General features: G+C 44.2%; 1 protein-coding gene across 1 annotated transcript in view; it reads right to left on the reverse strand.

The window, feature by feature from the left end:
* LOC148676726 (solute carrier family 12 member 9) overlaps window positions 1–24094 on the reverse strand; it is a 64080-nt gene that overhangs the window by 19563 nt on the left and 20423 nt on the right. Inside the window, exons 7-8 of the mRNA XM_088611987.1 lie at window positions 11442–11599; window positions 9670–9752 (exon numbers count right to left, since the gene is read on the reverse strand). Coding sequence (XP_088468113.1) covers window positions 9670–9752; window positions 11442–11599 — 241 coding nt within the window. The remainder of the gene's footprint in view (window positions 1–9669; window positions 9753–11441; window positions 11600–24094) is intronic.

Here is a 24094-nt window from a genome sequence, read left to right on the forward strand (position 1 = left end):
TTACTGGTGTACTACAGGGATCTGTATTAGGACCACTGCAATTACCAATTATTGCAATTTACTAGATTATGGAGTAGTAAAAGCTGGTCAGACTTGCAAATGAACCGAAAACAGGATGATCAGCAAACTCTGTTGAAGATGCAAAGTAAATGTAAAAATATATACACAAATTTCAAAGTTAGCAATGTAGACAAGTGTGAAGTGTTACATAGCAGCAGCAGAAACATAAGTGTAAAAGATGGGGAAATACAGAGTTTGAAGAAGCTACTTATCAAAACTACTTTGGGTCTATATAACACCAGTACTCAATATTCACATTTTCTAGAGAATATGGGGAAGCAATAAAAAAAAAGTTGGAATATTTTGTCAAAATAGTAGATTTTAAACCAAGGAATGTTATCTTAAATTGCACAACACTAACACTAACTAGCACTGGAATCAGGAGTAGAGTAATCAAACATTCCCAGACTAAAAGCTTTGTCCAGCACTGACGGGACTAAAGAACAATGTCAAAACAAAAAAAAAGACCCAATTCAAGTATCCTCAAGGGCACAAATAAAATCAGTCTGTTGCACTTCAGAATCAACAGCAAAACACTTTTCACTTGTAACTACAGCACATGTAAAACTGAGAACAGAAGGCCCTTCTTTACATAGGGATTCAAGAGCCTGGACAAGCTACCCGGTCATGCTGCGGAAGCAGATATCCTGACTAAGTTCAAGAAACAACTGGATGGGAACCTTGGATCACTGAGCTACTAGCAACCAAACAAGTTTGATTAGCCAAATGCTCTAGACCAGTGGTTCTCAAACTGTGCCCGCAGGGGTTCTGTGAGCTCTCACATAGGCTACAAGAAAAATAAAACTTCAACTATCAATAAAAAAAAAGTGAGTTACGATGGCTTTGCTCCAAGAAGTCAGAAAAATTAGGCATTTCTTCTGAAACATCATCTTCAAATTTCACTCTCTGAATAAATTTCTGTACTTTCGCTGCTAGAGCCAGAAGGTACCTCAAAGGTGTCGGATGAAATTTCCTCTTCCATCTTGCGTGGAGATAAAAATGTTTGCCATTTTGCCACCCGGCAAATCTCTTAAACTCGCAATGATAGAAATAGCGTGTTATTAGGTAGAAAGATCGCTTAGAAATTACTGCACGAGTACAACCACGAGAGGAAAAAAAGAAAAAGTGAAAAATAAAAAAAAAACTTTGAGACTTCACGTCACAAGAATGAGAAGTTCATTGACCTGACTTCAGACTCTTCCTTACAAACAGCTTTTAATGAAGTGCAGTTGGCAGAGTTTTGGTGCAGCACCAAAAACGAATATGCAGTATTATCAGAGAAAGCTCTTTCTGTTCTTCTCCCATTTGTGACCACCTATCTGTGGTAAACTGGATTTTCGTCGTACGAGTCCACAAAAACGAAGTATCGCAACAGATTGGATGCAGAGTCCAACATGAGACTGCAACTCACATCCATAACTCCAAATATAAAAAAAATTGTAAAAGAGGCAAACTCGTTCATCAAACTGAGATTGTTCCATTTCTGCTGGTTTGAATTAAAAGTTGATTAAAAACCCTTCTGGTTTTCTTCCAAGTTGGTTGAACCAGCGATTAGAACTTTGATTCTTTTATTCTCTATGAGTATTTCAGTGATTAAGCTGTATTGAACTGTAGGGATGCTAATCGTAGACAAGTTATCATGCAATTTATCCATCCATTTTCACTTCCGCTTTTCCTGGTGAGAGTCGCGGTGAAGCCAGAGCCTACCCGGCAAGCAACAAGCGCAAAGCAGGGTACACCCTGGACGGGGCGCCAGTCCATCACAGGGCAAGTGCAAGCCAGTCATACATGGGGACATTTTGGAGGCCGCAGTAAGGGTTGACGGGGGAAATTTGGCCCAGACACTGGGATAACTCCCTTATCAAGAAATGCCCGGGGATCTTTGAGGACCACTGAGTAAGGACCTCGGTTTAACGTCTCATCCGAAAGACAGCACCCACTACAGAATAGTGTCCCCACCACTATACTGGTGCATTAGGACCCACACATACCGCAAGGTGGGCACCCCCGCTGGTCCCACTAGCACCACTTTCAGCAGCAACCAGACGTCTTCCAACCAGGAACTGAGCAGGCTCACATCTGCTAAGCTTCAGTGGGTTGCCAGTTGCAAGTTGCAAGGTGATATGGCTGCTAACCTCATGTGATTAATAAAGACTGAAAAACTCAATGGGCTCATATAATGCTTACAATTAAAACAAAAGCAATCAATAGTTTCTTCCTTAATAATTGCCTAAACTGCCTCTGAATAGCAGTGCTAGAATGCTTTTTGCAGAACACCGTTATAGCTAATCCTGAAAAGAAAAAAGGTTGATGGGGATCCGCGACATTAGCTTCAACAGAAAAGGGTTCCGTCATCAAAAGTTTGAGAACCACTGCTCTAGACTCTAGACAGGATTGAGAACTGATAAGCAAAGCACTGAGAGCCTACTGTTGTTTTCAGTGCTTCAACACCAATAGTTCTGAACAGCTAGAAAAATCCTCTCTTATGTGGGAAAAAAAGAACAGAAAAGCTCTAAATGTTGTGTGAACAGCCTAAATCACTACATTTACCAGGATACAACCAAAATTCGAATTATATATTATGATTTTTTTAATTAATAGTTTTGGGTTTAATTCCCCCCATCTACAAACACTATTATAGCTTTTTATCCATAACAGGAGTTTTTTGGAAAGTTTCAACATTTGATTCAACAGGCAGATAACACTCTGCTTTTGCTACTGCATGTCTGTACAATCTATTGGAAACAATTCAATGACCACAGTATGACAGAGCAGAAGAAACATGGCAAATGAAAGAAGTCCACTTGGCCCATGGAATGAGTTTGATTGCTAGAGGCATTGATCTGTGAATCTCAGATATTCTGAAGAAAGCCATGATACTGGCTTCAACAACATGACTGGGTAGCTTGTTCCACACTCTGTACTGACCCTGTCTGGACTATAGGCTATGCTGCAAACAGTTAAAGACCGAAAAGTATTACCATTTTTATTACTGTTGTGTTTTTATTACAGTAATAAAATACAATTTGGGGAACAGGTTTGTAATTTAGAAAACAAAGTATATATCTGGGGAAAAAAAACACAGCAATTTCTGGAGAACACTAACCCTGATACTACTAATGAGTCATCTAGCAGATATTTTCAATCTAAACACACATGACGCAAATCGCTCATCTTCAAAGCTCATTTGTCTCCAAATCGACCATTAGGCTTCACAGATGATGAGGACATTCATCTCAGTTTTTTTTTTCCCCATGCAGAGGATTTTGTTTTTAATTGTTCATTTAACCATTAAAGGCATTGGTAACGGGAGCACGTCCACAGTGTGAAGAAGGGAGGAAGACTGACAGACCTGGAGCCAGGTTAAAAAACGCAGGCAGGTATTTTGTGTCCTGCAGTGGGGCAACAAGCTCTGCACACCACAAGTGGATACCCAGCCCCTCTGACAAAGATGACATTTCATCCTTGCAGAAACCAAAGCAAAAAAAAAAAGGCAAAGCAAAGCAAAATGTTTCTCCTGGTTCGAGCAACTGTAAGTGTGCTGCTTGCTTTGGCTAATAACACAGTACTTTAACAGAAGCAGGGAGACAGGAAGCATGACAACAGACTGGAAACCACAAATTTTTGTAACTCCTCTCAACTTTGACTTATACTTTCTTGAATTTATATACATTCCCAAGAGCTTCACACACGTGTATATACTGTATATATGGAACCTGCTTTATCCGCCACTGAAAAGCAGCACCATCGTTGGTAACACAGACATTCAACACCTGAAAACCCAACTGTTTCTGCAGTTCGGGTACAGAAGTGAATATCTGTGGAGTAAAGGAGAAATTTAATGAAAACAGGATTGTACTGTACAAGCCCAGTGTAGAATTTAGCTTCGACAATACCTATATATATAATTATTTTATGAATTATTAACGCCCTTACTCTGTCAAAAAGTGCATTGGGATCTTCAATGACCAATTAGTTAGGATCTAGGTTTAATGCTGGAACAAAAAGTTACAAACCTGAGGGGGGCCATTTGGCACATCTAGCTCATCTGATCACCACACTGGGGCACTTGGCTCGGAAATTCTGGTCCAGATTGAACGGGAACCCGATTTCCATCCTGGCACTGAGCAGGCCCAGCTTTATCATACAAGTAGTGATAACAGTGATGGCAAGGCTTTGAAAAATTTCAGTTCCTAATATTACGGCCACAGAGCGAATGATTAAAACATATCGATTTTCAGCAGCCCCAGGGGAGAACAGCGACGGGTCAAGGTGAATAACAGGGAAGAGGCGAGAGAACAAGCATCGCTAAGCAGGGAGCCACTCAGCCCTTGTCTGAAGGAGACCTGCAGGGATGGCTGATTGCTGTGGTGTAGGTGTGCAAATATTTAATTATTGTGAAAGCTGACGAATTTTAATTAAAGCTGCGTTCCAAAAGGCCACTCCAATTACCTGAATCAAGGAGAACAAAGTTAGTAATTGGAGTAACAATTTACCTGAATTTGATTAAGTCTCCGGCAGGGTCATGTGGTGAGAAGCTGACAATGTACTGTATGGAAATCAGACAGTTTTCGTTTAACTCTTGTTTCATTTCTAAATGGGGGGGGGGGGGGGGGAGATAAGTATTGCAGAATGTTCCCACAAATACAATACTGAGGGCAGAAAATCACCGTCACTATGTGAACCTTTTTTGTTATAAAGAGTCGCAGCATCCCTGTCTCCACTGTGAGACCCTATTTGAAATTTAGAACAGGAAGCACTTCTTTACACAAAGGGCTATGGGATTCTGAACAAGCTATCAAGCCGAGTTCCTTGGCTTTTTTCAAGAAACAGCTGGAAGACATCCTTAGATAACTGAGCTGCTAGCAAACTTACAAGCTAGATGATTCGAATGGCATCACCACATTTCTAAATCCTGCTTGGCTTAAGAACAAGTCCTGCTTAAGTCCAAGCTACAAATCCGGTGGACAAAGACAAGGGTCGTTAAAATTAAAAATCCATTTATTTTTCTAGGGAATCAAGAGTTTGCGCAAGTGAGGGGGAAAACCTCAAAACTTGCAGAGCCAGGAGATCTGAGCTTCTCAGTACCTGCAGCACAGCAACAGCACTCGAGGAAGATCACTGGCACTTGCCACAAGCACAAGCAGGGCCCATGAGTTCCAGGCCAGTTAAAGGACCTCCTAAAAACCACTGACCACACAAATTCACTCGACCCCAGCAGAGACTCACTGGCTGTGGGCTGCCGCAAATACGGTAGACTAATGACACTGCTGAGATCCGAGCCAGTGGATTCTGACCCTCAGCACTTCAAATGGGTACCTTCACAGAAGGTTAAAAAGTTCCATAAAGAAAAGGAATAAGGGTTATGCTACTTAAAGAGCTGTAATGTGAAATGATGCAGAACACAATTTTACAGACCCTTGCCTCTTAGGGAAACCACAATTCCCTATGCTGAAAACAGGAAATGTTTTCAGTGCTTAGTTTAGTTTACTTTGCTCTCAAACATAATTCAAGCACAGGCCCTAGCATCTACAGGCTTTATGTTTATTTTTATGTCAGTATCAGTTCAATTCTTGGATTATATTAAGATTTTTTTTTTAAATTTACGCCACACAGATTTAAGCGCTTTAAACAGAAGAAACTGAAATTTTTAATATATAGTCTCGCATGTCAGTATCCTAGTTACTGGTAGATTCAAGAGAAGAAAACAGCTAGCCCGTTTTTTACCTATCTTGTTTCTTAAACAATGGTATTTTTCGGAAAGTGTGCTGGTCTTCCAGCAATCTGTTGCAAAGATGCGATACGATTGAGCATTTATCTTTTCCCCTCTCCCACGAGACTGCCTCTGTGAGTTAAGGCTCGTGTGAGGGAGAACAGCTTACAGTGTTCTGCCCCGCAAAGACCTTTGTGACAAGAGAAGAATTTAAAGTTGGCCTTAATCTGAAAGAAAAGGGGTGTCAGGTCAGCTTTACACTTATAAAGAGTAGTACTGCTTATTACACAGTGGAGCCTGACCATACTGTACGAGTTTGGTTGAGATTTGGTACAAGTTGTTTAACAAATAATTTTATAACTCATTTTTTTCTCTGACAGATGTGCATCTAGGAAACATTGTGGATTGTACCTTTCAGCATGGAATAACCTTTCCTTACCCCCTGTTTTAAAAGATTCCTTGCATTTCCTACAATTTCATGATGTATAAAGTAGTATCAATTTTCGGGGACTCTCCTACATCATAGCAGTACCCCACGATAACCAGCGCCTTCACGCAGATCAGTGGTAGGAATAATGAACAGCATTAATAATGACGAGCATCACTTATTTCTTCTTGCTAAATGGACATCCACAGCATCAATTTAGCCAAGGCGGATCCCCATATTTACATTTTAATTTCTTTCAGTACAAGGGCAACATTTGAAATGCTGTGCTGTCCAAATGTCCCTGTAATTATGGAGCCAGATGGCCACAATGCATTGAGGCAAGTCATCTAGGGAAAAAGAAATTTTCATTGATTTAGTATAAATGTAATTAGTTTTGTTTTAATGTACATTTTTTAAAATCATTGCAGGGACAGAGACTAATCATCAGTTGGCAGGACAAAATGAGAGCAGTGCCCACTTGTGCTAATAGAGTCTGGAGTTTTAGGAGGAGAATTAAAAAGAGAAACATCCTGGTCACAACAGGACAGTGGGTCACCTTAGTGCCAGTGCCTCTATGAGGTCGCAATGATGTACCTTACATTTACCAGAGTATATGAGCACTAAGGGAAAAGCCTACATTTAAGAGTTTTCACAGTTTAAAACCAGGACAGAGGACAAAAAAAAAAAGTGAACTGTTGCTGGGTGGGGCTACAATTCAGGAATATCCCTAGTATCTGCAAGATCAAAGTTTATTTTTATAGTAGTAGCAGGTGCTTTCTTGGAGTATATATGTATGTACATCTGAAAAAGTTAAGATTGACACCAGATTCAAATTTGGACTTCAATGGAAGGAACAAATTGTTCTCTATAGTAGCTCAAGCCAGTAATATACAGTTACTGGTAGTTTCAAGGGAAGTAAATTACTCTCTGGTTCCTTACCGATCTTGTTTTTTTAAACAATGTTGTTCTTCAGAGGGTGTTCTTAAAGCTGACTTTAGACTTTGTATGAAAGGCTGTTATGGAGCTCTGGAGACGGAGAGGTGGGAGAATGGGACACTGACGGGTATAATGTGAGAGAGGAACTGGTGACCAAATAACAATCGGAGTGAGAGATAAAGAGGGAGAGCTGGAGAGGTGCTGTAATTAGTGTTAATTACCCCTGCTGACACGCAGGAACAGCTGGTCTGCCGTGTTCATTAGCAGAGCTGCCTGTCGATCACAGACCCTGGATCGTTATTCCAGGGCTGAAGCCCTGACAATAACAAATCAGTGGACACGGCACGACCGTTAATCAAACACGGCCAGATGCTGTTTTAAGCGTATTGATTCCCGTCATTGGGGCTCCTGCAGCTGCAAAGACAAACGATCAGCGTTGCCACCCCAGCGCCACGCTACCAGCTGGACAGACAACGCTGCGCTGATGCCAGGGCACGAGCCACGCGAGCGCCTCGCACCTCGCCAGGAGAAACATCACACCAGCGCCACATCTCCGCACTAGACCTGTGTGCCAAACTTGAAGTTTAGCTTAAATGTACCAGTGAAGCTCAGCTTAAAATTGATCGACATCTCAACCATGGTTCTTCAGACATGCCTGCTGTACTTTCCTAATTATGTCTCCTCTGTGGATAAGTATCATATATAATTTTCTGGAAAAGTTTTCTTCCATGCTTGTCTTTGAAATGAACATTGTGCTGCAAGATTCTGGTCGTTAATCAATATTACATCAAAGTTAAATAAGGACATTTTCTTTCTTGTTCACAATTGCTAATAACCACTGTAAATTAGAAAATGACACAAAAAACTATACTAATGACACATTAGTCAGTATGACTTTCCATGGAGCACAACTGATTTCCTGATCTCTTCTTGATCTCCTTGAGTCTTGTCTCTAAGTTTGACAGAAGCAGCTATCTGCCAGCCCCAGGACTGCAGGAAGTATTTTATCTTTTAGTGCCTCTTCTATGTGCCTTCTTAGTCACCAGCAGTGCAGAGCACCACACTAGGGAAGATCACATCACAAGGTCTTCATAATAACCAGCAATGCACAGCTCCAGAGTTTGCAATGCGAAAGATTATCAGTTGACTCTGCTGTTTAGTTAGTTGCCCAGTCATTTGTTTTACTACCCAGTGGACCACTGGACACCCCCAGGTGAACATGACCTGATCTCAGCATTTCTGTGCTTGTTCCCGTTTACTGCATGTCGGAAAACTAGAGTGGCCTGCGCCTCCTTGTGCATCGTCTTAATGGGCAAAACAATCTCCAGACAACAGGCTGCCTGCCAACAATTCCCTTCGACTGACTCATGTCCCCTCATTCCCCTCCCTCCATCCACAGTGAGCAGCCATTTCAAAAGACCGGAGGGACGAATTACAAAGGAAGACGGCTTTGTAAATTAAGGAGACAGCTGCTCTCTCACAGGTTAATTCTGCTGCCACTTTTCTAACAGCCACTCTGGGTATAGGCTGTCTCTCTGTGGTTAGGATTCGTCCTCTTCTCAGTTAAACAGTCTCATGCGCAGGTTTGGAGATTATGAGCTAGTATTATATATTATATATTATATATTATATATAATTATCAGCTCCTTGCAAACATAAAAGTATGATCTTTCATTTGGTCTATTGATCTGTGTCTGTGGTTTGCAGTTAATTTCTGAAGCCTAATGATTACATCTCCCTTCTTACTTTTGCCACAGTCTCCTGCGGCACCTTAACTTTCAGTAGTACGTTTACTGTAAACCCCTGATTTAACATGAACGGTCTCCACTGCACTTTTGCTGTAATAAAAAGGAGGACTTCCCTGTAACTTCACACTATGACTGTAACAGCATTATTCTGCTGCACTAATAATATTGCCCCCTATTGGAAAGTAACCAGCAGAGTCTGTTTGTAACAGGCCTAGCCTGCTCTTGTCACAACCCCACAGTAAAAGTGAGGACTTTCTCTTGCTGGTAACACTGAAAACTCATGACTGCAAAGTCATGCCAACCACAAGGGACACTTTAAAGTCACAGAAACCCAGGTTAGCCTTAATCCTACACAACCCTGGACGGCGTGCCATCCCTCGAAAAATCCCAGCTACAGTAATCCAACAACAGTAATACAGCCCCAAGATGTGATTCATAACCATCCTTTGATTGCTGAGCCAGTAGGGAAATTATTTTTTTTATAATACCTATGGGAACTCTATTGTTGCGGGAAAGATTATAAACATAAAACACATTTTAATAGCTTTTGAAAAATTAATGTGCATACCATTTATATGCCTCTATCCATCACCGTGCCCTTTTTTGGAAGATGGAGAAACCCACACGAACATGTAGACTCCACACAGGAGGTGCTCCAGTCCAGAACTGTACCCAGAGTCCAAGAGCTTGAGGTGTGGTATCCAATTTATACATCGAATATCCCCTTTTCAATGATGGGAGGTTTGAAATGCAGAGGGGGGTTTCTAATGACAGCGAGATCTCACCTGAACCAGAAACCAGGAGATCAGCACAGCCACCCAGGGATTGCCACTGCGAGAGGTCCTTTTCGCCGGGGATAACACCCGCCCTGGAGGGCAAGAGAGCCAGACACACAGAGAGAGAGAGGAAGGAATACAGAAGAGACAGAAACAGGGAAAAAAAAAAAAGAAAAAGTTGAAAAAATTGATTATACAGCATCCGGGGCAGAGACATATGGTGCCTGAAACAGAAGCTTTAAATAACCGAGTCAGCGTGAGAGCAAGTCAGTCGGGGAGGGATGGCAGAGGGCAGCCTGGACGATCCATCAGCCGGCAGGGAGCGCGCGCTGCCAAGGTCACCCCGCGTGTGCCCGGGCAGGTCCGCAGAGATAGCCCCACCCCTGGCCAACCCTGGCAGGAGCACCACGGGGACCAGCTGAGCCTGACCTCCCTGCCCCCAGCTCCACCGCCGAAGAGCAGCCCGCTCACCTCTGACAGCGCTGGCTTTTAATTCCATTACTCGCGTCCGGCTCGGAGCAAAATCAATCGCCTGGTTAGACACTGATTTTTATACACAGGGCACAACCCTTTAAAAGGCAGGAGTAAATGAAATTCTAGTGCTTTAAATAGAGTCCAGGGTCACGACTCTTCTACACAACAATGCTAACTCCCTATCAGAAAGACTCAAACATTTTTAACGGAGGACAAAAAAAATGTTCCACATGCATCTTGAGATTTCATTCCCAAGTTCAAAATCTTGACAAAGCCAACCAAACAGATGGCTTATGGTTAAAAACAAGCAACTGAACTCATGAGAGGAATGGTTTTGGGAGTCTTCACACTGTGATTGGTTGGGGGTCTGGGGTCTAAAGACAAGCACTGAACACACACACACTGGCACTCCTGATACACCCTGCCCATCAAAGACGGAGAGCTCAGGTAAAACTCTCGCGTGGCTCTAGCAGTGACGTCAGCTGACGTCTCTTGAATTAACAGTGTCCAAGTGCAGCTCTTAACACGCATGCTTAAAATGCAATTACCCCCTAGGACACAATTAGCACAAATTAATTAGTACATGCAAATGACGCACATGGAAACTGCAAGAATTAATATTTCAAATGAGCTAGAGGGAACAAATGGCCTGCTCTTGTTTGTAAATGTTCTTAAGCTCTTAAAAAATAACTACACATTTCTGAGTGTCAGTTTCATAATTGGCATAAATGAAAAAAAGTTTATTTGAAAGTAGTTACCAAAACACGATAGATGGACCAAATAGCTGCCTCTTACCTGTACCATTTCTTATCATCAATGTTCTTAAATCAAATCATGATGCTTGACTTGAGTTTCAGAAGCAGACTGAAATGAGTTATCAATGATTTTCCTGCCACAAGAGAGTTTCATGTCCCTTCAAATGCAGCCTTTCTGTAACCAATTTCTTTACATATTGGACATTTTTAAAGTTGGTCAGAAATGTTGCTTGCACAAGTAGCATAAAATAGGTCATTAAAACAAACTTTTTCTTACTCATCCTAAAATGATTAGAACAGTGAAACACCGTCCGTCTGTTGGCACAGAGTACAGATCCTTGTAGACTTCGATTTCCGCAAAGTCAATGGGTCAAGCCGGATCTACTGCAGAGCAATAAAAGGACTTGCAAAACTACAGTGCTTTTTCTCCCCTACAGCTTTGCAAACTGACTTGCCAGCTGCAAGCATTCCTACACCAACCTTCTCTCACGGGCTCGATTCGGCTCTTGCCCTCTGCACCAACGCTACAGGAGAGGAGAGTGGTGGGCTCACCAAAGAGGTCGTCCCGGGCCAGGGCGTACAGGATACGCGACGCCCCGATGAGGTTGCTCATGGCGGCAGAGAGGGTGGAGGAGTAGATCCCGATGGTGACAAAGGGGTGCCATAAGTTGATGTCCCTCAGGAAACTGTAGTCCTTCTGCAGGAGGAGGCTGGGGGATGGAGAGAGGAAAGAAGGGTTTGGAGAGCAGAGATGTGGCAGAGGAAGAGGGAGAGGCAAGAGAAACGGGAAGACAGGAGGAGGAGGAAAATGCAAAAGGGAGAAAAGAAAACAGAGAAGTCCACTTGAGCACAAGCAGAACAGTATAAGAGAAAGAAGAAAGACAGACTGAGGAGGGAGAAGAGAATAAAGGAGGTGAGAAATTGGACAGCAATAATTAAAAAGGAACATGAGCGAACAGCCTGGACAAGTGGCTGTGTAGAAACCTGAACTACGTTCTGCTCTTCTTACGGGAAAGCCCAGACCTCAGCTAGACCCCGACACTGCAGATCACATCTAAATCCTGCAATCCCATTTAATCACCATGGCCGGCACAAAACAAAAGGAAACTATATATATACACACACACACTATAAGCTTTTCAATTTGATCCGATACCCAGGCATTGGTAACTGAGATGGCAGGGAAGGCAGGGTGTGGATGTTTCCCACAGGCAAGTGCAGTGCCAACACTATCGAACGGCAGAATGAGGTGTTTCCACCCAGAGAAGGGGAGTGAAACATGGCTACAGTCTGGGTGCCACCATGTTAGATATCCATGTCCACCAGCTGGCCAGATCTGGAACAGTCCCTGGGGCCTGGACTCTTCCTTGACCACACACAGATGAAGAGGCGGCCACCGCCTACCGCCTTGTTCCAATTTCAATTGGAAAACGATCAAGAATGCCCGATTGAGGCTCCCGTTTCATCAGGGCCCGAAGCTTGCACAGGAAGAGTTTATCAGGACCTCTCCCATCTCTCCATCTCAGGACCAGGGGTGCGAAATGATAGCAGGAACAGAAGGGTGGGGGGGGGGGGGGGGGTTCAGTTTTCTCTAGACCCTCTTTTGTGAACTGACATTCCCGATTGAGTCTGCCAAGGGTGACTCCTCAGGGATTTAAACCCTGCGCAATCTCCTCCTGCTACGCATTATTGGCACCCTCCAGTCTCTGGAGCTGGGTTATAATGACAAGCGTTCAGGCAGTGAACAACGGCCCAGAGAGAAGTGCAGCTGTACAACAGCAGCCGTAGGGACAGGGTAGTGGCCCTGTGGCTATTCGTTCACTGATCACCGCAACAGCGAAGTGACACCATAGGCGGATAACTCCATTACCAGTGGACCTCCAATTTCTCCTTTTGGCACAATAAACACCGTTCCAGCGAGCGGGAAAATTTAAACCCATCCCAAACCTGTCCTCTTTAAAAACACAGCATTCTGAACTGGCCAGCATGGGCTTGTGCACTTTTGTATAGATTCTCAGTGGTCACTAGCAAGTCCAAAAGTATATTCAAATGCATCACCACTTACAGTAAGCTCTGCCAAATATCACATAGCGTACCCCTGGGGGAAAAGCTGTTATCTTTTTGTCACTAGCAAGAGCTAAAGACAGGAAGGGAATCTCTTCATCTTCATTCACACTTTCTGTATCAATCGCTACAGTTTTTGGAATAGTGCCTTTTGTGACCTGTGTTTGACAAGCGGCAATCACAGCCTTTTAGCCAGTCCAATACGGCTCCAGTCTCCTCACATTGAGAAGCAAGGAGCCAAACAGGCAGAGCACTGCCAGCCTCAGACTCTCTGCAACTGTTTCTTTACAAATTCACAACAAAATCTCTGTTCCACTACCTCCCCCCCCACACCACAAACTCGTTCAAGCATGCTGGGTGACAATCTTGAGTGCAAGTTGGGTAAAGAAAGGCAGTACTGAAGATGTACAGTACTGCCATTTCCCTTACATACCTCGGTAACGGAAATAGCTAATTCCAGAATAAATAAAGAGCAATAAACCTGTTCTGCTGTAATGCAGCAGTTCCTGGACAAATGGAGAGCGCGCGACCTATTAAAAACTACTGAATTCAAGACCTGTGGGCTCTTTAATCTAAAGCGGTGTGGTCATCGTTGATGTGGAGGCAGCAGCAGCTCTGCACACACACAGACAATTCTCCCCGTGTGCATTATTACTGGATGTAGTCATTTCTTTTATCCAGAGGAAATCACGGTTCGGTTCAAAGACCGTGCAATCCGGCAAACCACCTCACACAACAAAACAAACGCGCGGCACAGAAACATTTCATTAACATTATTTCCAGTCGCGTGGCACTGGTAATTGCAGAGGGGGAAAAAAAAAACTCGTTAACTACGGACGCGTTTGTGTCTCGTTCCGCCTGTGTGAATTTGCCAGCTTTGAGGCGCAGATGATGCGCCGGCACAGCAAACACAGAGCACAAAGTGGAGCCCACACAAACACAGCTGGGTCTAACAGGCTAGTCTTGCATATCTCCCCTGAGCTGGGTCTGGGTACTTCTTTACAGCCGGGCTTTGGACTCAAATCCTATTACCCGTGCCTATTCGTGGTTGACCTGTATGTGAATTAACTTCGCGCACCCTAACAACACACCCCTCCCTCCCCATGCTGTTTACACTGCACCCCTCCCCCCTGCCTGTTTATTTAATTTCCCTGCCGTCTGATCAGCCTCACATTAATGTGATGGAGGGAGAATAGCAGCGCGCCGCACTAAAGCATTTCAATCTGTGTGAGCGATGACCTCTCTACAGTGCCGGAGCACGCTGGCCGCAGCCAGCCTGAATAATGACTGTGCATTAAGGTATTAGAACATGACAGGAGAAATTCCAAACGCGCCTTCGCTATTAATCAAACCGACCCGCACCCCTTCGCCTCCTCTCCGTGCGCACTCCCTTCCCTCAGCCCACGCCACCGCTGCTCCTGGTTTTCCTTCTTCCTGTTCTTTTTATGTTGCTCCAACCTTCTTCCTTCCTTCCCGTCCTCTCAACAAGATGGCACATCACATCTAAAAGTCATTTGCGGAGGGTCGTTTTCGTTTCTTGCCATAACGCGTAGCCAGTGCGACATAAGCAACACTTCTCCCGCAGAAGGGACCGCAGGGCAGTGCTCAGGACACGCCAGTCCACACAGGACAGTGCCCAGGGCCCAGAGAGAGACGCTGTCAACCTGAGCAGGACAGTGCTCAGCAATGGGACAGAGGTTTGTGAGTATTTAAGCACACTGTATTCTTTATATAGATTAGTGTTTGCTGTGGATCCAAACACATTATAATGAAACCTTCTTGAGCAATGCTGGGCCTACAGGGTAGAACTCATAACTGGCCAGTACTTTTTAGTCTTTTGAAAGGGATAGTCCCAAGCAGGGAATAATATTCAGCCCCGCGTTATACACGCAAGTCACCTCATTTTTGCTGTCTATCCACAAAAGCAAGTCTTTTAGTCTGCAAGTGAATGAACCAGCAGCAAGATTACTACAAAACTGTTCGGTTCCGAATACTAACATTCTACTATTAAAGATACTGTATTACAGTAACAAGTAAACATACGTCTATGCAAGAAGTCCAGTTTTAGATTGAATACGGGGAGCTAACAGTGCCCTGCTTTAGCCCTGTTTATTAGAATCTTTATTTTTACCACGTTTTGCAGCTCAATATTTAACGGTTTGGAATTACTCAATTACCTGCCTCTTGGAGAGCTGCTTTCCAGATTGTTGGGTTTTATTTTGTTTCATCTCGGGATTAAAGGAGATGTTAATTCAACTCTGCAGGGTCGGCATTTTACGTCACTCAATCACAGGCCTGAAGGTGTGAACGAGCTTTTTTCATTTTGTGGTAAATCTCCCTCAAAATATATACCGTACATACATCATGCACTATATGCGGGTGTTCCAAAAGGCATTTTAGCCAGCTATAAAAAACTGCCGTGCTATTTTCCTCCAAGTTATTTTTTTCAAGGAGCCAGATCTATCCACTGTCTGTCTTCCCCAAATCAGGAAATATTTCCTATGCGTATAGTTTAATAAATGACTTTCAGTAGCCAAAAAACAACACACGGTCCCTTTTATTGTGGATATACAGTTACTGTAGATATATCTTAATTCATTGCAAGTGTAAAAAAAGAACTTGGCTGAGAAGCACATGGCCCTAATGTGGTCTCTCTGCTCAGGCCCCGGTAGCCCGACTCACGCTGGCTATTTTCTCCAAGCTGGGAACTACAAGGAAGGCTTGCACAGTGTTTTCAGTATACAGTACAGTTGCACAGCACTGAAACAGCACCCTAAGGTTCAGTGACCATGCATGAGCACAAACTGCACTGAGCTACAGGCAGTGAATCAGCAATACGATACTTCCATTTCGCCCAAGATGACACAATGTACAGAAATTAATCGCATCTAAAATATTTTTCCCCATCACATCCGTAAATGCTGGCAAAACAGATTGTAAGTCTGGGGGTTTAAGCTACAGCAACACAAAAGACATACACGAGACGCACTTAAACGATCACTCCTTCTCCAGCGTCTGCCTCGAAGATGGGGGCGAGACGCCACTTGGGGGGCCGCCAGACTGGGAAATCGCAGTGCGAATCCATGGAAATGACAGTTGGAGCTAGCTCTCGCCGTCTCACTCGCACCGTCTCTTTAATTAAGAATCTCATCACGTTTGTTTCAGGTTGAGCAGTTTTAATCCTTATCATCACAAACCTATTAAGTATTGTTAGGTCGATACAATGATTTGAACACAATTATTCCATGCAAAAGATAAAAAAAAAGAAAAACCAAGCAGCAGTGCAGTAAAATCCGTGGAGATAATGGAGATTGTTCTACCCCCACTCCTGCCCATCGCCACCCCAGCGAGGCCAGACGGAGAGGCCCCGAAGAGTCGCACTGCTCTCTCAAATTCCCGTTAGTCATAAGGGGACATAAAAAAGAGCTATGCTTTGTTAAATCACTGATCAATACAAACATTGCCCACCCTCCTGCATTCCCACACCTCTCATCTCACACCAGCGCCAATTAACCTACCAGCATGTCTTGGGACTGTGGGAGGAAACTGAAGCATCTGGATGAGACCCCTGCGAACACAGGGAGAACATACAAACTCCACACAGACAGCATCCCAGGTCCAGAACTGAACCCATGCTAACCACTGCGCCACCCAGTATCCAACATGCATCTCCAAATTGGCAGCCATCACCCATCCACCCATTTTCTTATCGCTGTGTCCAATACAGGGCCGTTGGGGAGCAGGAGCTGAATTACAAGACAATTGAGCTGAAAAGGATTTTTTTTTTTATTCCACTGAAACGAGACTCTGGCTGTAGGGTGAAACCGTGAAATTATCTAGTATTGCTTCTGCTGTGGTCCACATGGAACAATACACCCTGGATGGGACATCAATCCATCGCAAAGCATTTACTGTACAGGCACACAAACTAAGTTTGAACATGCAAACATCCCAGTTTGGGATCCCTGGACACAAACACTGGGAGTGCAGGCTGTAGATCTTTTATTCCCACCAATCTGAGATTCAAAAACTTGATACACTCTACAACCTCCATAGCAGCACTAAGACCAAGAAAAGCTGCAAATACACCTTCATTCCAGCAGCGACCCCTGCAAACCACAGCCTGCAGCCTGCACAGGTAAGCTCCAGACCTGCACAGACAGCTCTGGCAGGTAGATGTTCACTGGAAGTGAAGGGAATCATACACCAAGTTTCTGCTTACATGAAGATCTGCTGAAGATCACACCCCGATTTCTTTGTGGAAATGGTTTCGTTCAGCCTGTGGGGTTTAGAGGTTCTCTGAGAGCTGCAAGAAAGGCACTCAGGAGAGTGCAATTACCCAGGCCGACTCCACTCCCACTCCACCTGGTCACTGAGCCCACAGAGGAATTGCACCCACCTTCGACACGGTCCTGAGCAGAACCAGTGATCCCTGCGCAACAGGCCTCAAAACTGCAGTTGCTCGTTTAATACTCTTAATTACAGTCCACCCTCTAACTGGTGTTATGATTATAGCCTTAAATGAATAAAAAAAATGTTTTTAGAATCCAGGAGAGCTGTTCTTTTATTTGCAAAAGGTGGGCAAGACCGACAAATGACTGAAGATAACAGGAAGTGAGTGGGGTGGGGTGGGGGGGGTTGTAATAAGGCTGTGGTCAATATCAAGCATTAAAGTTTGGGTATTAATTCCCCCCCAGGAGGCTGGCTGCTTGGAGAATAAATCTGAACACGTTTGACATTTTCAACCACCGCTCTGGAAAACAAAGACATCATAAAATATATGACAGTGCCTTTTAATGAAGGGGTTGTATGAGAATGAGAGAGAGAGGGAACGAGGGAGAAATAAATAAAAAAATATTTTAAAAAAGCCCTGCAGTTAAGATGCGGAGTTCAAATTACAGCACGGAGCCCTGCCTGACACAACCTTTCACAGCAGAGATTAATGATACGCCACAGCCTGGAGTTTATGACGGGGGTGGAACAGAGCGAGCCCAGGGAGGGAGGATAAGAGGCTGAAGGGATAGATGGAGAGCGAGGGAGAAGTGAACGGAGGAGAGGTGGAGGGAGAGTGACAAGGCACGAGATGGGGAGATACTGTAGTAGTGACTGACTGTGAGGACTGGAGTAACCACCCCTGATACTGTATACAGCCCCAGTTTGTTTTCTTTGTCTAGATGAGTGAAATTTGTTATATTTCTTTTACTCGCATCAAAGTCACTCACAATGTTGGGATGATGTCATTAGCGGAGTACCGCAGGGATCTGTATTAGGAATTCTGCTCTTCCCGATTTCTATCAATGAGCTAGATTCTGGTATACTTAATCACCCAAAGAATTCTGAAGAAGATTCCACAATAGGAGGATTAGCAAACACCGCAGAAGCTGCAAGGGAAATGCATAAAAGACACTGAGAAAGTCTAGGAAAAAACATAGAAGATGCCATTTAAATGTAGACAAGTGCACAGTGTTACATGCAGGAAGAAAAAATAAACTAAGTCTAAAATAAGGACAATGAGGGTCAAGAGTTATTACAAAGATATTTGTCATCTTTCAAACAATTAAGCACATAAAATGCAGAAATTAGAATATAAAAGTCTGGAATTTAATTATTCGGATGGTAAAAATGTACATCACTCAAGTTAGGAAACAAGTAAACAACGTTGGTTTTTCTTTCTTCTCTTTTCAGCATGGAATAAATTACTTGTTGCTTTGCAGCCTATGCAAGCTGACATACAGTAGCTACCCACCTGAACGATCACACAAGTTAGATGTTAAACTTAGAATATTGTATGTTTAACAAAACCACATTACAAAATATATATTGTGGTTTTGGCACAAGTACACTGAGGTAGCAATGCGTCTGGTTTCTCTTCTGAACTGCACTGACAGGGTTCAGTACCTGTATCTTTTTAGCCTTGAACAGAGGAGAGCTGGTCAAGTATTCAAAACCCTCAAAAGGTACCGCCAGTCAACCCAATGGCCTTCAGAATCAACAGTGAAACACAGCAGAAGCTCAGTGATCATCAGAGCTTTCTCTACTAAGCAAGCAAACTAAGCGAAATAAACCCAATTTCCTTGACGCCTCCGTAACCTTGGAGTCGTACGAGTGGGGGGGAAGAAAGTGAAGGAAATGAGTGCAAGATGGAATGATACATTAGTGCATAACTGAGAAGCAATCTGAACCGCTGCAAATTTTGAATTCAGGCACTGCGAGTGAGAGAATACTTTGAATTCAGCCCTCATGAACGTGGAATTGAAGACGGCTACTGTCAGCCGAGCTGACTCACTCATCTCTAGCTAACAGCACACAACAAGGAAATTGCACATCCCAGGGTGCAGCCGTAGTGTGTACAAGGTGAACCTCAATCACTCTTTCTCTCATAAAGAGTCCTGCTGTCAGAGTTGGAGACGGTACTTGTCTGGTCTGCGCTCATGGGGAGACGGAAATGGGTGCCCACCGGCAGCTGGACTCAAGTCCCCATGTCGCCCGGGGGTTTCGAGCTCGGGCTCCCCCGCAGATTTCTGTTAATTTAAACAAACAGATTTTCTGCGGCGTTGAGTAAATTTCCCTTTTTTCTTTTCCCTGCACGTCTCGGGCCGCAAGTGGGCCACCGTCCAGTGGGGTCTGCAAGAGATCCTGGAGGGCACGCTGCTGGCAAGCAAGAGTCCATGAGGATGGGGGTGACCCCGGGCAGCCTACCGGCTTCAGAGTGTAGGGACACCCTTCACTGCAGCTCCCGAGACAGCTGCACTTCTATACTTGTTCGAGGTTAAAAATTTGCATGGAGCATAAACTTGAAAATGAACTGGACACTCGTGCAAAGCCAAACGTTCGGATGATTTCTCAATAGGTCCACCATTTGACTTTCAGGTAAGCAACTCACTCTGGACAAAGGAACCTCAACACCCTTTCAGGAGGAGAGCTGGTCACTCCCGATTCACACAGGGAAAAACCGCATAAGTCACAAACGTGTTGCAAGCATTTTTAAAACTGACCATGTAAGTGTGACCTACGAATGAACAGGAACTACCAAATCTGAACACTTGTGCCCCCTGCTGGAGGGAATTCGAACAAATGGGCATACAGCGCCGTACAATGGCAGACCCTGCTCTCTGACCCCAAGCTTCTCTCCCTGTCTGTGTCTCCATGGAGAAAAGCTGGGGTATGCGAAAAAGACGAATTCCTAATGCAAGAAATTGTATAGGGCTAATAAAGAAACATTAGGATTAGGATTACATTCAACTAGGAATGCGTACTGTAGGAGAGTTTCATACAGACCAATTCTTTCCCGCATCTTTCATCATTAATAATATATGTTGCCTACTAGCAGTCATTGAGCTATACAGGAGAAATAAGTTGCAACCAGAGAGATTTTATAAGCCTCGGCAACATGTTTCAACACCTACAAACCAAACTCATTTCTGAAGCCAAGGACCAAGCCATAGAAAATGGTAAAAAAAAAGCTAAATTAAGGAAACGGGCCAGCCTAAGGAATTAAGAGCTCTGATGAGTGCAGAACTGAGGCAAGAGAAAAACAGCTCGTGGAGGATTGATGTGGTGGAAGCCCAGCTTCAGGAACCAGACAGGAGTAGGGGGAAGCGCCGTCTGTATTGGCCTGGATCAAGTGAGCACTGGGCACAACTTGGAGCAGATCCCAACAAGGCAAGTAAACAGCAACCTGGTCTCATGCACCCTGATCCAGACGGTCATGAAGGCATCATGAAGATGGCCAATATCTGTGGAAGCGTTATGACAATTCTACATTCCTCAGCACATTTTAAAATGGCAGTGCTTCGCAGGATCCACTCTCCAGCTGGTTCCCAAGATCCGCTCATGCACAGCTGTTCAATGCTGGGCTGTTACACAGGCCACCACACAGAGAGGACTTGCTCTACAAAAGCACTGCAGTTTGCAGAACAGCTACCAGAACAACTCGAAGAGAAGCAAAAGGCTGCAAAGTTAAATGAAACTCAGTGAAGACTTTGGGGAGAGACTCGTTTAGGAACTCCTTTAAGAATCCTTGACAACATATGCTGAAATAAATACAGCAGCTGTCTGAACCTCAGCAAGGAACCAGGGAATGCTAATGAAGTGCAAAAACAGAAAAACAGGAGGTACTGTACTTCTTTAAATGTCTTTATATAGCCATCTGCATTTCCGAACAACCTCACAGTTTATGACCCTTAACATTCCAGGTTCATGTGTGCCATTTCTGGCTCTGGATTGCCAAAGCAATAATCATACTTATGAATACTGTATATATTTGGAAATACTACTGCTAGAATCTACAGATCAGAAGACAACCAGACATTTTCCAACTGGCAGTGCCGGAGACCAAGCGAAGTTGATGTAGCAGCCAGCCATACACTAACAGGGCAGAAGAAAGATCACCCATCCATACTATATCAGAATTCTGCTTGATTCTGGAAAATGTCAGGGAAACCTGGAGCCTATCCCAGGAGCACAAAGTGCAGAGCTGGACTACACTCAGGATAGGACACACACAATACAGGGATAATTTCCCTAGCCAGCAGGTCTTTGAAAGGAGGGATGAAACCAGAACACCTGAAGAATACCCAAGCAGAATAAGGAGAACATGCAAACTCCACACAGAAGGTACACCACTATGGAATCAAACTCAGGACCTGTGAGTGAGAGATAGAGTGCTAACACCCCAGCCCAGGGGAAACAACCGGTCATACTGCAATCGGCCCTTTGGAAGAGAAAGAAACTCTTCGAAACAGAAGGAAATCACTGGGAAATAAGGAAAGATGGAAGGACTAGAAAACAACACTAACGAAAGGGGCACTCATGCGAACAGCAGTCGGCAGGGAAGACGTTGCTCACTGGCAAACCAAGCCTTAACAGAAGAGAGAGTGGCAATTATTAATGACTCAGAGTTCATTTCTGCAAACAGCAGTCCAAGCCAACGCCCAGTCAAGGTCGATCAGAGACCTCTGGGAAGGGGGCAGCAGTGCTGACAGAGGCAAGGATATGCTCGGCCTGTATGGTACAAACGCTGAACACAAAGCCAAGCTCCAAGCGCAGCCCTCTTCATGCCCACTGTAGAGACACAGGACACAGCGCAGGGCGGGCATCACACTCGCCACACCCATTTCAGAGCCATTCAGTGTTACCTGCTGCAGGTGCTTGTGTAGAGCCTGTCATCTCTGGCCAAGACGCAATTTTGAGTCCATTTTCACAGGTAGAATTTGAGTTGTTAAACATAACCGACATGCCTTGCTGCTTCAGTTGCTACAGCATCCTGCTAAAACCCGAAAGACTCAGAATCTTATTTCCGGCTCAGAACGATCCATCTGCAGGCGCTGCCCAGTGTCTCTTGCCAGCAATTGCTCGCAGTACATAAATGGGGAGGTCAAGTACTGATCACCAGAATATTTGAAGAGATGGGGGGTATAGGGTGGAGGGAGGAGAACGCATTCTTTTTTAAATGCAGCTCAGTGAGAAAGAGCACCCATACTCCAACCACAGTGACACATTCCCCCTAAGAACTAAAACCGAGCCTCAGTATATTAATCTTCATATAGGCTTCATCCTATTGAGCTGATTGAGAAAGTAGAGGTCAATAAGTATTATGATGTCATATATCGTGTGGGCTTAATTCATTAGGCTGTGCTCTGATGAAGCTGGGGGATTAAGGCAGCTGTCAGGGCTGACAGATGTAACTGTGCCCCAGACAGGGTCGGGCTGTGATTGATACCCCACACTGCCTGCACCTCATTATCACCTCCCGTCAGCGTCGCCATGAGCTCCACGCCATCCCAAAATGTGCCCCAATTAAAAACCTTTTGTGGGAATCTGATGACCAACTCCTCAGTTGAGACCACGGCCACAGAAGCAGAAAGGCCATTTCCAGCACATCATGGCCGACAGAGGGGACCCCAAAACCTCCTGACCCTCCCTCCCACCCTGAAGAAGAGGCAGGACTCACTGGAGGTCCCCAAGTCACACGAGTCCCTGTTGACTGACAGTCCAGCTCCACTGGCTTTGGATCAATGAAATCCAGTATGTGGCAAAAAGGTCCTTGTTTGTCTGTGTAATTTAGTTCAAGAAAAGGTCAAATTCCAGCACTAGAGAACATATTTATACAGCCAAAGCAGATTCACTAATGAGTCAATCATTAATAAGATTCTGGATGAATAAGTCTGAATAATATAGTTATATTTTGATCAATGCTTATTGACAGAGGATTCTGGATTGCTTTTTTTATGGTTAATCAAACCTTGAAAGCATTCACAAAAATCGACTTTTCAGTTGGGGGGTAGATGGGCATTTTGGAATATTGATCCTTCTACGTCCAAAGCAAGCTCCATATCATAAAGGATCAATCAAGGAAATTTAGAATACACAGGTAGTTAAATATGAATATGACTATAATCTTATTAAATTATGAATTTGTCATTCCTCCCACAGTCCAAAGTCATACTGGTAGGCTAATCGGCGTCTGGGAAAATTGGCCCTGGTGTGTCCTGCGATTGCGTATATCCAGGGTGTATCCTCTTTTGCACCTGCTACTGGTCAAGATAGGCTCCTGGACTGGATAAAGGATTTATAAAATAGACGGATGGATTTCGCAGTGGTCCAATTTATATTTTTACATTTAAAATTGCCAATCGGTTAGTTACAGTAGACCCAAACCCACAGTAGACCCACACCTGAAGAAGGCTCCATGGACGAAACGTTGCGTTTTCTTTCTTTTCAGCATGGAATAAACCTATTACTTGTTCCTACAGTAGACCCATGCCACCTGATTTGGAAAAGCCATGAACCTTGTGACCGCACACAGGGGAGACTGTGGAGAAGTAGGCAGACTCCTCCAATACATACTGTACATCTTTCAACCAACTGTCTTTGAACAACCCTGTGTCACCTGGAGGACAGGTGTGTCACTCACAGACAATAGTGCATTCCTGCAGGTGCCCTAGAGAAGAGCCCTGGCCGATTAGTTCCACCCTACACTCAACACTGCTCAGTCACGGGTCAGCTAGTGACATCACTCGGGCTCGACCCTGCGAACCCAGAGCCCATTGAGGGGTTTGGCAAGTAACCCTAACCCTGAAACACACACTTGAGGTCCCATGCTAGAGTCAGAAAAACGAAACAACAAATGTGTTGCAATT

Source organism: Lepisosteus platostomus, chromosome 2, assembly GCF_059453375.1.
Source record: "Lepisosteus platostomus isolate fLepPlt1 chromosome 2, fLepPlt1.hap1, whole genome shotgun sequence".
NCBI classification, from domain to species: domain Eukaryota; kingdom Metazoa; phylum Chordata; class Actinopteri; order Semionotiformes; family Lepisosteidae; genus Lepisosteus; species Lepisosteus platostomus.